This window comes from Neolamprologus multifasciatus, chromosome 3 (genome assembly GCF_963576455.1).
Source record: "Neolamprologus multifasciatus chromosome 3, fNeoMul1.2, whole genome shotgun sequence".
In the NCBI taxonomy this organism is placed as follows: domain Eukaryota; kingdom Metazoa; phylum Chordata; class Actinopteri; order Cichliformes; family Cichlidae; genus Neolamprologus; species Neolamprologus multifasciatus.
In genome coordinates, this window is record NC_140441.1 from 22567707 (window position 1) to 22580501 (window position 12795).

Genomic DNA, 12795 nt, shown 5'->3' on the forward strand with positions numbered 1-12795 from the left:
CTTGATTACAGCATTAATCTGCTTAGCAAAAATTAGATCACTATCAGAAATCACTCAGAGGTTCCTCGCAAAGGTTTTTTTTAATTTATTTCTAGGGGGCCAAATTCATAGAGGTTACAGGGACCAAACACAATGACCTCTGTTTTCTGTTCATTTAGGTTAAACAATCTAAAAAACAAACAATCTAACAAAACCTTCAGAGGACTCACAGATTTACCTGACACTGTAAATCTGTGAGTTGTCTGCGTAACAATGGAATGAGATGCCATGTTTTTTTTGTTTTGTTTTTTTAATTGAACCCATAGAGAGCATTAAATTAAAAAAAGGAGTGGGCAAAGAATGGACCCCTGGGGAACCCCACAAAAAAGTAAGGTTTTTCCCAATGTAACAGAAAAACTTTAACAACAAAGAAATACAAATGAAAGAAAAGCACAATTGCAATTATTGTCATTGACAGAGAGAATCTTTAGTGGTTAATAATTCCTTGGTATTTTTTAACTAATCAAGGCAATACAAAGGCTTATAGATAATCTATATGTTATTTTCTGGCAATATGCACAAACCGTTTTTCAAGAAGAAAACTTGTGATAGTAATATGATTTTTTACAAAACAACTAGTTATATTTTGGGACATAAAACATATCTATTCATCCATTCTCTTCAGGACCTTGCTGTGAGGCAAGATCAAGTGTAGTATATTAAAACATATAGCTAATCAAGCAAACTTGGGTTTATCATTACATGACAGTCTTTGCAGGCAACATTTCACACAGGCTACATTAGCTTGTAGATTTTGTAAACAGGTTCTCATCTATATTAACCTTCAGTTATTTTAATAATTTAATAGACCTTTTACCCCCAAACCATATGTACACCCTTTTCTTTTTGCCTGTTGTACTGTTCATTGGTCTAGATTGCTTTTGTGCAAGTTGGCCAGTTTTAGAAATACTCACTGTAGAAGCATACTTTTCTCTTGATAACAATGGAACAATTACAGGTTTATGTATTTTTCTTTAAAGCACTTCTATTGAGTTTAAATTACGTACATTTCAAAGTAATTGCTGGAAAGAATGTTGTCAAACTCTGTGCGGAATTCAGGATAAGAACTGTAAGTGCACGGTATATGAAGGGCAGCGTCACAAGTATGACCAACAGGCCTTCTTCTGAGCCCAGTTTCAGCATTAAATGACACAAGAACTTTGTCAACACAAATGACAGAAGACCCAGTGCAGAAACGCAGGATTTTTTCAGCTTTAGTTTCATCAGCAGTTTTAACATAATGCTGAAGATAAGTAAAGGTGGTATGTTCTCTTTGAGACAGCACCATGTTTGTTGTTTCAAACAGTTGCAATACTCTTTTGCCTGTGGCCTTTTTTGTCTCATACAGAGACAAAACACTTTCCTTGTCTGACAGTCTCTGCTGTAGACCTGCCATAGGTGTGGAGAAGCAATCAACTATGTACTTTGGCTCTTGCAGAATGGCCTTATGAGCGATTCTTTCAATGGCAAGTTGTATGTTGGTCTTAGGGGGTAGGGAGTGGGAGCCCATCCTTGTGAAAAGGTCAAACAGGTCCTCGTCATCACTTTCACCCATTGTGCCCTGGAGAGCATTTTCAACTGCTGATCTCTCAACAGGAGCAATGTAGTTGAGAAATGATGTCATCAGAATGTCTATACTGACTGAGTCAATTCCATGAATGCAGGCTAAAATGAAAGCCTTTGACAGCCTCACTGGAAAGACACCATGGTCTAGCAATCCTTTCACCCAAATTTGACCAACCGCTTGCCATTCAGCCTCGCAAAAGTCAGGCCTCAACCTTGGAACTCGCTCTGTTTCACCTTCACACTGTTCCAAAAATTGCTCCCAAAATGCAGTGTAAACCTCCCTTGACACACCAGCATCATCGATACCTCTTTCATTGACAAAGTCCATCTTTAAAGTCACAGTCATTATGCTTTTGTCCTTAAATACAACCAAAAGATCTTCAACAACCTTTATCCTACGAATTGATACACTTCGGGGGCTTTCTGGACTTCCTGAGTTGCCAGTTGAACTTGATTGAAAAAGTTGCTTGCTGGACCGTAAAGGCAGACTTTTTGCAATGGAATTCAGTCCATTGTCCTGAACACAAGACAAAACATACAAATGGCATAAAAAACACAAATTAATTACACAGATAACAAGGGAAGTGAGAACACACAGGGGACACAGCTGACATGAATTAACATGACGCCACGGGGGAAGCACAACTAGATACATCAAACAAGGAAACACAAGACCTTTACAATAAAACAGGAAACAGAGAGACATGACTGCCCCGAAGCTGTTTCTATAAAGTTGGGCGCATTAAATTGTCCAAAATGTCTTGGAATGCTAAAGCATTAAAAGTTCTTTTCACTATAACTAAGTGGACTATTGACTGTGGACTCTTTAGTAGTAAAGAAATTTCATGGCCTTTTTGCACAGGTAGCATCCTATCATGATACCAAGCTGAAACTGACTGAGGTCCTAAGAGTGAGAAATTCTTTTACAATTTACAAACTATCACACAGATGCACAAACTGCTACGTCTTTACAGTATGTAAAAGGTTTTCAGAGTTGCCTGCAGTGATAAATCTTACCTGTGGAATTTGGGCTTCTCCCTCATGTGTGACCTGCATATTTGATATGGCCAGGCTGTGCATCTCCTTGACCACTTCAGCAGCAGCATCTGGGAGATGAATTAGAAATTAGGTATGTAAACATTTCATGTACTCACTACGAAAACCAGTTAAGTATTTTTTTTTACAAAAACAGTTTGTCCTTACCTTTACTTTTTCTGTAAAAAAGAAGATATGCAGTCTGGGATCTAATGGAAAAAAAGCATTTAATTCATTTTCAAATAAATCTAAATGTATGGCTTGTGTGTTATACATAACAGCATTTTTGTAAACCCAATTTTTGGACTTTGTTTTATGTGTCTTCATTTTCCCTGTGAAGTGCATTGAGTTTCAATTATCATTGTCGGGGTTTTGCAAACCAGCTAATTTCTACATCTACTCCACTATTTGGACGCTAATTTTGCACCATTTACTCTCTACCAGTCATTTAAGAATCTCAATTACTTACAATTTTGCAGAATTTTTACAAATTTGAAAATAAATTTTGTAATTCAATATTATTATTGATAAACCTACACAGAAAATGGACATTCTGCATAATGGGTATTTCAGTATATTTTAAATATAATTTGATACCACCTTTTACTTTTTACAAAACGCTTGTTTTGCCATTAATTCTCCATTCTCTTTTGTTTATCCTTATCAGACTTGCGGGGGTCTCGAGCCTATCCAATCTACCACAGACAAGAGGCAGGGTACATCCTGGGGAGGTCGCGAGTCTATCATAGTGCTCTTGTTTTGCCACTTTACAAAATTATTTAATATAAAACAATTTTCACAAACAATTCAGGCACCAAAAGAAAGATAGCTGTACATGCCTTCAGTGCTTATTTCCTGCATTGTATTTAGTTCTGATCAAGTACTCTTTAAATGGAGCATGGATTAAAGAAATATTCTACATCAATAGCATGGTATAATATTGTTTAATATGTGACAGGGTGTATTTAAGTGAATACCTATGCCTTGATCCATAGTATGTGATGTACAATATATGTACATATATTGTATGTATGTATGTATTCATACCAACTTTCAAGTAATATTTGAACTACAATGGAAAAATAAATGGAAAAATATATACAGTCAGGGAAACAAGCACAAAAACATACCTCTCAGTGTTATTCCGCTGGAATGGCTGATAATCAAGCTGATGATGTAAAAAATAATCAAGCATAATATGATGGATCTGTCTTGCCACTGTAAGGCATACAAGTAATTGTGCAACACAGTGATTTAGGAGCATGTTTTAGTCTTACCTCTGTGACCCTGGTATCTTGAAAATGATGCCATCTGTCTCCGTGTTCCTCCTGGATCTTGATTGTTGCGATGTAATGTCCACCTTTCAGATCCCCAAAATGATCCACAACTGCATACAGTTCATATTTCTGATTCTGATCCCCAAAGAAAAAAATGACAGCCATCAGAATGAGCAAAGGCAATGAAAATGATATTGATTAAATATTAAAATATACTATACATGTACCTCTGGTATCTGCAGGGTTTCAGGAACATCCACATAAGAGTTGATTTTGATGTATGACATGTAATTATAGTTGAACTCAAACCTCTTCAGTAGCAGACACAAAACATCTGGATGATGCTTTATTACATCTGTCTGAATGAAAAACATTCAATTCAATTATATTTTATTCATAAAGCACCAAATCACAACAACAGTTGCCTCAGGGAGCTTGTCTGTTCCCAATACAAGTTAATATGTTTGAGTAATTGTATTTAATGAATCATATAACAATCAAAAACTTTTTTTAAACTCACCATAGTAGCATCAACCTTGTCATCACACTTCTCACAGTACAGCTGATTTTCTCCACAGAAATCTGAAGTTTTAAAGAACTCTTCAATGCCCTTCACCTGAAAAATGTTATTTAAAATCAGCTCTGACAAAGATGTGCCTACCAGTGAAGTGAGGTGAAGAATTTTTCCTTGAAGAAGGTTTTTAACATGACCCATTAACTTTATTAGGTCAGACTCAAAAGGTTAAGATGCAATGTTTAAGAGAAAAGTGAAAAGAAAAAATCTAACCAGTACACATATACACATCTTCTCATGTTCATATGCATCAAAGGAGAAATTGATTTACACAATTTTTAGTCAAACTAGATACCTGATATAAAATATTTTCTCTGTTACACTTAAGCTATACAATTAGTTGGAAAAAGGCAGATTTGAGGACGAACCCTTGCATGACCCTCTAAAATTTAATGAGGCAACAGCTGGGATATCTGGTTCAGTTTAGTTATCATCTTGGGTGAGCTGTAACACTTGACACCTAAATATTACTGTCTAGATTTTAAAAATCAAACTATTTGGCACATTGATTTACATTTCATTTTATTTATTTAGGAATCATTCAGACTCCTGGTGAGACAAAGCGCTGCACAGAATCCACTTAAGCAAAGCCAAATATTTTCCTGACACTGATGACACTGATGGATTTGAATTTTAATCCCTTGAATTAAAACCTAAATTGTGAGCTTCAGTCACATGGATTGTTTGACCCACTGTGGTGATGTACAAAGGCAAAACTAGATAAATTGTGTATTTTTAAATTAAATAAAGCAGTCCTAAATCAATCATTTAGACACCCCAAAAGTTATTTTATAGGTTTTAGGTTTTATAATGAAATCTGTACTTAGGCCATAGTACTTAACATGGTTCAACAACTATTTCATTTTTATAGCACGGTAGCTACAGGAATTATCATGTCAGTACTCCTCCACACAAAGAAATCGTTTGATTTATGCAATAATGATGTGTAAATGATGTATACTAAAATAGTAACAAAGTGATAAAGTGTAACACATTTTATGCAGTGAAAAAAATGAGTGTTTTCTTTTTTATAGAAAGTGGATAAAATGAAAGTAAAACAGTTATTATTTACTGAAAATCGGAAAATATTATATATCTGTAATTGACAAAAGCATGTAGGGTCAAAACAATTTCTCACAGCTGTCCTATCCTGGCAGACAGAACATGCTGAGAAGTTTGCAACTTGTCAGATCCTTACCACACTGTAGTTTTCACTGCAACAATCCACCAGTGAGAGAGGAAGATGCCGAAATGGTGTGTCTCCATCAGTCTCTACATGACCTTAAGAGCAGGTGGTCTTGTTTACTAACTGACCGTGAAAGATCTGAAAATACAGATGCACAAAAACCTGTTCATTTTCTTTCAGTTATAATTAGAAAGCATTTGTTTGCAACAAAAGTTGTTCAAAGCATTTTATACTCTAAGGCAAAGACTCCACAATTAAAAAGTGATATATTGATCCAGTGTATAGATATCCTTTAGCATCGATGAAGACCTTACCTTTGATGCATCAGGACTGGTCTTTCTTAAAATCCTCTCAAAGTACTCTGCAGCATCACGCTGTTCATACACTGTGACAAATGCATTTTTGTAAAAGTCATTTTGAAATTTTGCCCTACAATTTTCCATTGTTATAATATTTTAATAATTATTTTAAATTATTTTAAAGTTATACAGTGCTCAGGAGTTTACAGTGTTAAAAAGGTTTTGTTGTTCTGTACCGTTGTCGATGCCCAGCTTGTTTGTTATTTTGTATGTGTATGCTGTATATTTCTGTAAGTCATCAAATAAGGCTTTCAAATCATGATCAAGGAATTCAGAGTGGGGATTTTGTTCGGAGTACCTACACAGAAAGTAAACATGAGTGATTAAAAATGCACCGTAAACTTCATATATGATAAATACAGAATCACACTTAAAGCAACAAACTTTTTCACAGCCTCTCTGAAGTCTTTGGTCATGAAGAGCACCTGCAGCACACTGTTCAAGTAACATGTGGATCCTTGGTTTATCAGCCCATGGTACCTGTTAGCTGATGAGAAGAGAGTGCAAATAAAGAAGATATATATTTAAAACATGAGCCTGGATTATAAAATACCCAAAGAGAAATAAACCAAAAACAGTTATTTTATAATTTCTACATTAGGAGTTTAACTGGGTATTTTTTTTCAATGTTAATATTACTCTAAAACATCTCATTTGCCAATTCCAGTCAAATTCAGTCATTTGATTTGGTTGGCTGATTGGGAAAAGCACATAACAATGTATATAATGTCCCAAAATTTACAGTGCAGGGAAAAATAGAGCTAATAAGTCCAAAGACTACCTGTAAACCTCCAAATTATATTATATTGAACCAAAGATCGGGGGCATCTAAGCTTGGAGCATTGCCAGGAGTATAGTGGCCTCAGTAACTGGTAAACTACAACAGTTTGGAACAAGCAAAACTCTCTTTAGAGTCCAGTGTCTGTCCACAGGGGCGGTCCTAGCCTGTTTGGTGCCATGGGCAAACATTCCCTCTGGCATGCTGGGGCAGCAGGTTGAGGGTCACAGACACTAACAGACAAAATAAACGGATCCACAAGACCAGTAATGTTGTGGGGATGGAGCTGGACTCATTTAGGGTGTCTGAGAGCCGGATGTTGTCCAGGATAAGGACAATGTTGGATAATACCTCCCACCCACTCCTTGACATGCTGGCTAGTCACAATCCTGGGTTGTGCGACATCCCAGAAATACACCCTCAACAAAGCGAATCTGTGAACTAAGGTGTAGGTCTATTAGATCATGTTGTGGTGATCGTTGAGTTGGGGGACTTTTGTTCATACTGAAGTGCAAAATTAAAACCAATGGAAGACGAACAAGAAATGTTCAAAGTCATCACGTGCTCAGTTTAGAAAAAACAGAAAAGAAGAGGAGGAGAAACGAGCAAAAGATACAGGTAAGCAGATGTGTCATTGGATAATGGCAGGTCATCCTGAAACAATCAGAATCAGAATACTTTAATATTAATCCCTAAGGAAATAACGTGGATTACAGTTGCTCCAAGAAGAAATGGTAAAAATAGTAACAGTAACAGACTAAACTGTGAATTATGAATTTTAAATTGTTATTGATCCCTTTACCCCTGGTCCTAAAGTGTATATTTATTTTCTTACTCTTCTTATAAATATTGTTTGTTTACTTGCACTGCTGTAACTGGGGCCTCGTCGTCTCGTTTCTCTATATACTGGACTGTATGTAGTGGAGATGACAATAAAGTTTACTTTGACTTTAGCAGCGAGCGGGCGCACCGAGGGCTCTCGCGCTCACTTTTCGCGTATAGAATTTCGAAAAAACGAAAAAAGTCTGTATCATAATGTCTGGTGTTTTCGTGTTTGTTGGTTTGTTTTTATTTTATTTTATTAGATGTTATTAGATGCTGCTCCAAAGAATCCCCCCGCAGCCCACCCTCTCCTCCCTGTGCCGCGAGCAGCAGGCGCAAACGAGGGCGCCCTTACTGCCAGCAAATGGGCGATAGAAAACCGATCGGTGCCTATGCCATCCCCAAAATGCGCTGGCATGATGTCGGGGCAGCATGGGTGCGAGCAACGTTTTTTTTTTTGCCAATGCTTGTGAAGCCGCCCCCCACCAAGATGCCGCCCTGGGCATCCGCCCATATCGCCCCTATCAAAAACAGCTACTCTCTGTCCAAACTAAATAATCAACCCAGTGCAGGAAATTGGCTAGAAAAAGAATCTGAACATAACCTCAGATCCCGAGAGAGATTTGTGATTCAGCAATGTTCTATCTATTAAACATTTATGATGATAAGGATGTTAGTGAAAGCTAAATGAAAAAAGGCAAAAAGGAAACATCGAAATTCCTGTACGCTGGATAAATATTCATCTCCAACAATACGCCTGAGGATGAAAACAAAAAACAAACAAACAAAAGAGCTTTAAATATTTTCTGAAATCTTACCCAGAGATGTATTGGTGCACTGTCCGTTCATTTTCCGTGCCGTCCTGCAACCACTTCACTTCTGCACCGCTGAATAAACTGCTCCTTAAAAAGAAATAAGCCGCATATTTTACCGGTTACGCTAAGCAACCACTAAACAACAACACATAGAATCCTACCTTCCGTTTAATTCAAGGTATTCCTCCGGATCCTTCCGAAACGACTTATTCCCGACACAATCTGCGATCTACAGATCCAGTGAATTTAAAAGCCCCGGTTTACTTTCTCTTTCTCTTCGGGTCTGCAATGTTGCATACATGCTGTGTTGGAAATCTCGAAATTATCAAATTACTATTTTTTTTTTCCAGAAACTTATTAAAAATGTGAATGCAGAACACCTAATATGTCCTTACTCACAAACACATGTGGATTAACCCAGGGTCTATTAACATGCACTCCTTCGGCAAATTAGGTTTGGGAATATATTTTTCAGTTGGGATGTATTGGAAATTCACATAAGATCATGAAGACAGCATATGAAGTAATTGAACGAAGCAGTGCGAAAAATATCCTACGAATTTCATTTTTGCACAATACACAGCTTATAATTTGACTGCATGCTTCAGTTCAGCCATTCGATTAATGTTACAGCACCTCATGAGTGAACGAACATGGTGCAATAGACGTAGTTTTAGAAGTACATTATTTCCCAAACACTTATATTTTATTACATTTATTTCAATTTATTTGAGTTGGGTTAGGAGTTGCCACCTCAGGATGTAGTCTTGCTAATGACCCACTAATTGTATTGAGGTGTGTTGCAGTAGGGACACATTTAAAGAGTAAATAAAGTGAAATACAGATGCAAGAAGACAGACCAGCGTTGTCATGTGACTTCTGGTAACTGCCGGGGGAAACTGAAAGTTAAAAACAAATTCACTTGACTGCAGACACAGATTGTTTATCCACGGAGAGGACGGAGAGTTTCTGAGCTAAAATGACCGACGAGAAAAGATACGACCCCAGAGACACGACGCTGAAATTCGTCAACAGGCCCGATGATCTGGATCCACTACGTAAGAAATACAACTAGTTATCATCACTGAAGCCCCTTAATTCTGCTCTTTTTAATAATTGTGCGTGATTTGATTTGGAATTATTATAATAAATGCACTGGTTATCCCAATTAAACCAAATGAAGTAGTATTTTATACAAACATTTTACTAAATTTGCTAAATGTGCTAAATTTCCGGGGTCGGAGCCTTTGCGCAAAGAAGGGTCTCGGGCAAGCTGTAGCACAATGTTGAGTTCACTGTCTGCGCTTATTGTTGTTCCTCTCAGCTCCAGTGGAAGGAGACCAGGGTCTCAGAGCAGAGATGTCCTGCGGCCATGCAGTCACCCCGGAGTCGCTCACTGGGTGGTGTCGCAGCCTGTTGGATCAGGTACTTTCCAGGTTCCAAATAACATCATTGTTTTCATATAGTTTTACTTTTAGTTTTCTTGTCTAAGCTTGAGTAGGAAAGGTTTTGGTTTATGTCTGTATCCAGACATCCAAATTTTATATTTAAATGTTCCTGATGGATTTATAATATTAAATAGGGAAATACAATGGCAATATGACAAGATAAATCATCAGATCTTTTAGAAAGTTGTCACTCAAATATGAAGACACTACACTAACCCTACACCACAGACACCACACATACAGACTGGGAGGTCTCCTTTAAAGGATTTACATCCTTCTTCTCACTTTGAACCTCAGTAGTTCATGGTGAACATGTCTAAATGCACTGACCTGCTATTACTGTATTTAATGGCTTGTTATTCAATGGTACTATTGATTTTTTATGGTGAATAAACACATGAACAAAAGGATTTTCTGTTACATAAAAAGGTATTTAAGAAAAAACTCTCAGTTTATACCATGTAACCAACACAAAAAGTGAGAAAGGTGTTCATAAATGGGGAAATTAAATAACTCATTAAAACACACACACACACACGCACACACACACACACACACACATATATATATATACATACATTTTTTTAAATTGTACATTGTATTGTATTTTATGGACATTTTTAGCCATGGTGACCAAAATCATAATTGTTAAGTGTAAGTAGTCAACACATAAATGGAAACATTAAAAGAATATTGATGCTGTGTCAGTGTTTAGAACTTGTTTCTATCAAAAACATAAATTAGATGTCCTTACATCTTAACATTTCAGGGCCAGTACAAATTTAAGTGCCCAGCTCTAAAGGATGGTACGCTACAGAAGTGTGATGCAGCTTGGTCCTACCAGGAGGTGCGCAGGCTGGCAGTACTGACAACAGAAGAGATGGAGTACTTTGAAGAGAACATCGCTCGCCTAGCTGCCACAGAGTACTGTGAATTTAAAACTGTAAGTGTCCAAGTTAACCTCATTTAGTTAAGTGTTTAGTAGAGAATGATTGCTCCTACAAAACAAAAGGCTATTTTGGGGATAATTTTCTTTGTTCCCTGATTTATATCAACAGCAGGATCAACACACTGAGCTGTAAATTTAATAAATGATCTCAATCAAAACCGCTTGTGCTGTCATGAAGAAAAAAAAATAGACGGAAATTTTCAACTCCCACTCCCGTTCTCCAGCCATAATTTGGCTGATAACTTGATAAATTACTTTTTTGTTAGAAAGAAAAACATTTTTAGCCTTTTGTTTATTTAAACATTTATTTTGATAAGTAAAAATAAAACCTGAAAAAAAAGTATTTGAGGCAATCAGGATAGGTCCATTGTTGAAGTGAGCAGGTCCTGGCCCCTTAGGCCCACTCACAGTATTCAAACTGTGCTTAAAAAAGGTACCATTTTCACATGGTTAAGTGTTTCAGAAAGTATTGAATTCTTTAAATGTATTTTTACAAGTAATCCTTAAAAGAAATTAGGAAAACGTAACTATAAAAGTATTTTGGTTAAAGGGGGTATAAATGTAGTCATTAATCTTTGGTCAAAGCAGTGCCAGCAATTCCCTACTGCTCTTAGTCATCATGATAAAAACAAACTAACTTGGTAAGTTTACTGCACTGATGTGAGGATAATATCAATCTGATCAGTTTCAGTCATGTGACTCTAAATAAAGAAAGTTTATATCCAAAAACACTGAACTTCTTGAATGTTTGTCATAACAGTGTCCTGGTTGCAAAACCTATGTGGAGAGAGAGGACCTGACCAACCTTAATGTTCAGTGCACTATCTGCAATGCAGACAAGAAGAAAGTGTCCCAGTTCTGCTGGCAGTGTTTGAAGCCATGGAAAGGTAGCGCTCCACGCTCTGACCGCTGTGACAACGATGGATGCATCAATCACGACCTCGAACTTCTCAAGAACTGCAAGACTACCGCTCTCCCTCAGGTTGAGGGGGTCGATGCCTGTCCCTCCATCCGGGCCTGTCCCACCTGTGGTCAGAGGGTGGAGCACGACAAAACAGGCTGCAAGAACATCATCTGTCCTCGCTGTCAGAAAGAGTTCTGCTTTGTGTGTCTGAAACTCACTCCTGAGTGCTTGAAGACAAGTTCTTACTTCATCCCCTGCAGTGATGGTGTAGCTCCCAGACAAACCTCTATACCTGTGTGGCGCAGAAACTAAGACACAGCATGCTCTCTGAGTCATTATCCTTCTCTCATGTTAGACTTTTTCTTTTATATTTCATTCAGAGAATTTCATTGAGAGAAGCCAAATGTTTTACAGCCTGACTTGTTCATATGCTTTAAATAGTGGTAAACTATGTTTCCTGTATGCATTTTTATGTTGTACAACAGACTTTTTAAAAAATAGTTTTCTTTGACTTAATCTCTGTTAAATAATAGTTAGTCATCGACAAACAAGTCACTTGATAAAGATTCCTTGCAAAGAAACAGAATACATATTTAGTGTCTGACAAATATCAGTTCATGTAGATATTTGTGTTAATCAGTTTCTGCAGCTTTAATATAAATGAAATTAAATGAAATTAACCCTAGGTGCAGTAGAGGGCCAACAATGAGACAACCACAAAAGTAAGAATGGTTTTATTGGTGGAGGACGCTGATATTTTTTTTTGTCATCATCTATTCTTTTTTACTAGTTTTCATTTGGTTACGGTCCGTTTCACTGCTTTTAGCGTGAGGTGAAAACTCGACCCTACAGAGGTTGCACAAACAGTCCAACTCCACCGGATGCCACAAAACTACATGCCACTGCCAGAAGGTTTTCTGTGTCTCCCAGCACAGTCTTAAGAGCATGGAGCAGACTCCAGGAGACAAGCGGTTACTCTAAGAGAGCTGGAGAGGGTTGTAGAAGGCCTTCCACCCATCTGCAGGACCTTTGTGGAAAGAGGA

General features: G+C 37.2%; 1 protein-coding gene and 1 pseudogene across 2 annotated transcripts; one reads left to right on the top strand and one right to left on the bottom strand.

Moving 5' to 3' along the window:
• Positions 1-1033: 1033 nt before the first annotated feature.
• LOC146522032 (uncharacterized) lies at positions 1034-8721 on the bottom strand (annotated as a pseudogene). The gene is made up of 13 exons (XR_014872112.1): positions 8613-8721; positions 8455-8538; positions 6421-6523; positions 6213-6334; positions 5992-6062; positions 5690-5815; positions 4438-4533; positions 4145-4276; positions 3918-4052; positions 3771-3808; positions 2809-2849; positions 2623-2711; positions 1034-2122 (listed from the first exon to the last, which is right to left on the bottom strand). The product of XR_014872112.1 is annotated as an uncharacterized LOC146522032 (transcript).
• Positions 8722-9357: 636 nt separating this feature from the next.
• LOC146522033 (putative E3 ubiquitin-protein ligase RNF144A-A) lies at positions 9358-12792 on the top strand. The gene is made up of 4 exons (XM_085150045.1): positions 9358-9509; positions 9776-9876; positions 10669-10842; positions 11609-12792. The coding sequence occupies exons 1-4, from the start codon at positions 9431-9433 to the stop codon at positions 12062-12064; spliced, it is 810 nt and encodes a 269-aa protein (XP_085006171.1). The 5' UTR covers positions 9358-9430; the 3' UTR covers positions 12065-12792.
• Positions 12793-12795: the final 3 nt, after the last annotated feature.

Bases quoted from the DNA above. Each gene is read 5' to 3' on its own strand.
- LOC146522033 (XM_085150045.1), top strand. From the start codon at position 9,431: ATGACCGACGAGAAAAGATACGACCCCAGAGACACGACGCTGAAATTC. The intron at 9,877-10,668 runs GTACTTTCCAGG...TTAACATTTCAG, and splicing joins GTCGCAGCCTGTTGGATCAG to GGCCAGTACAAATTTAAGTG. The intron at 10,843-11,608 runs GTAAGTGTCCAA...TTGTCATAACAG, and splicing joins AGTACTGTGAATTTAAAACT to TGTCCTGGTTGCAAAACCTA.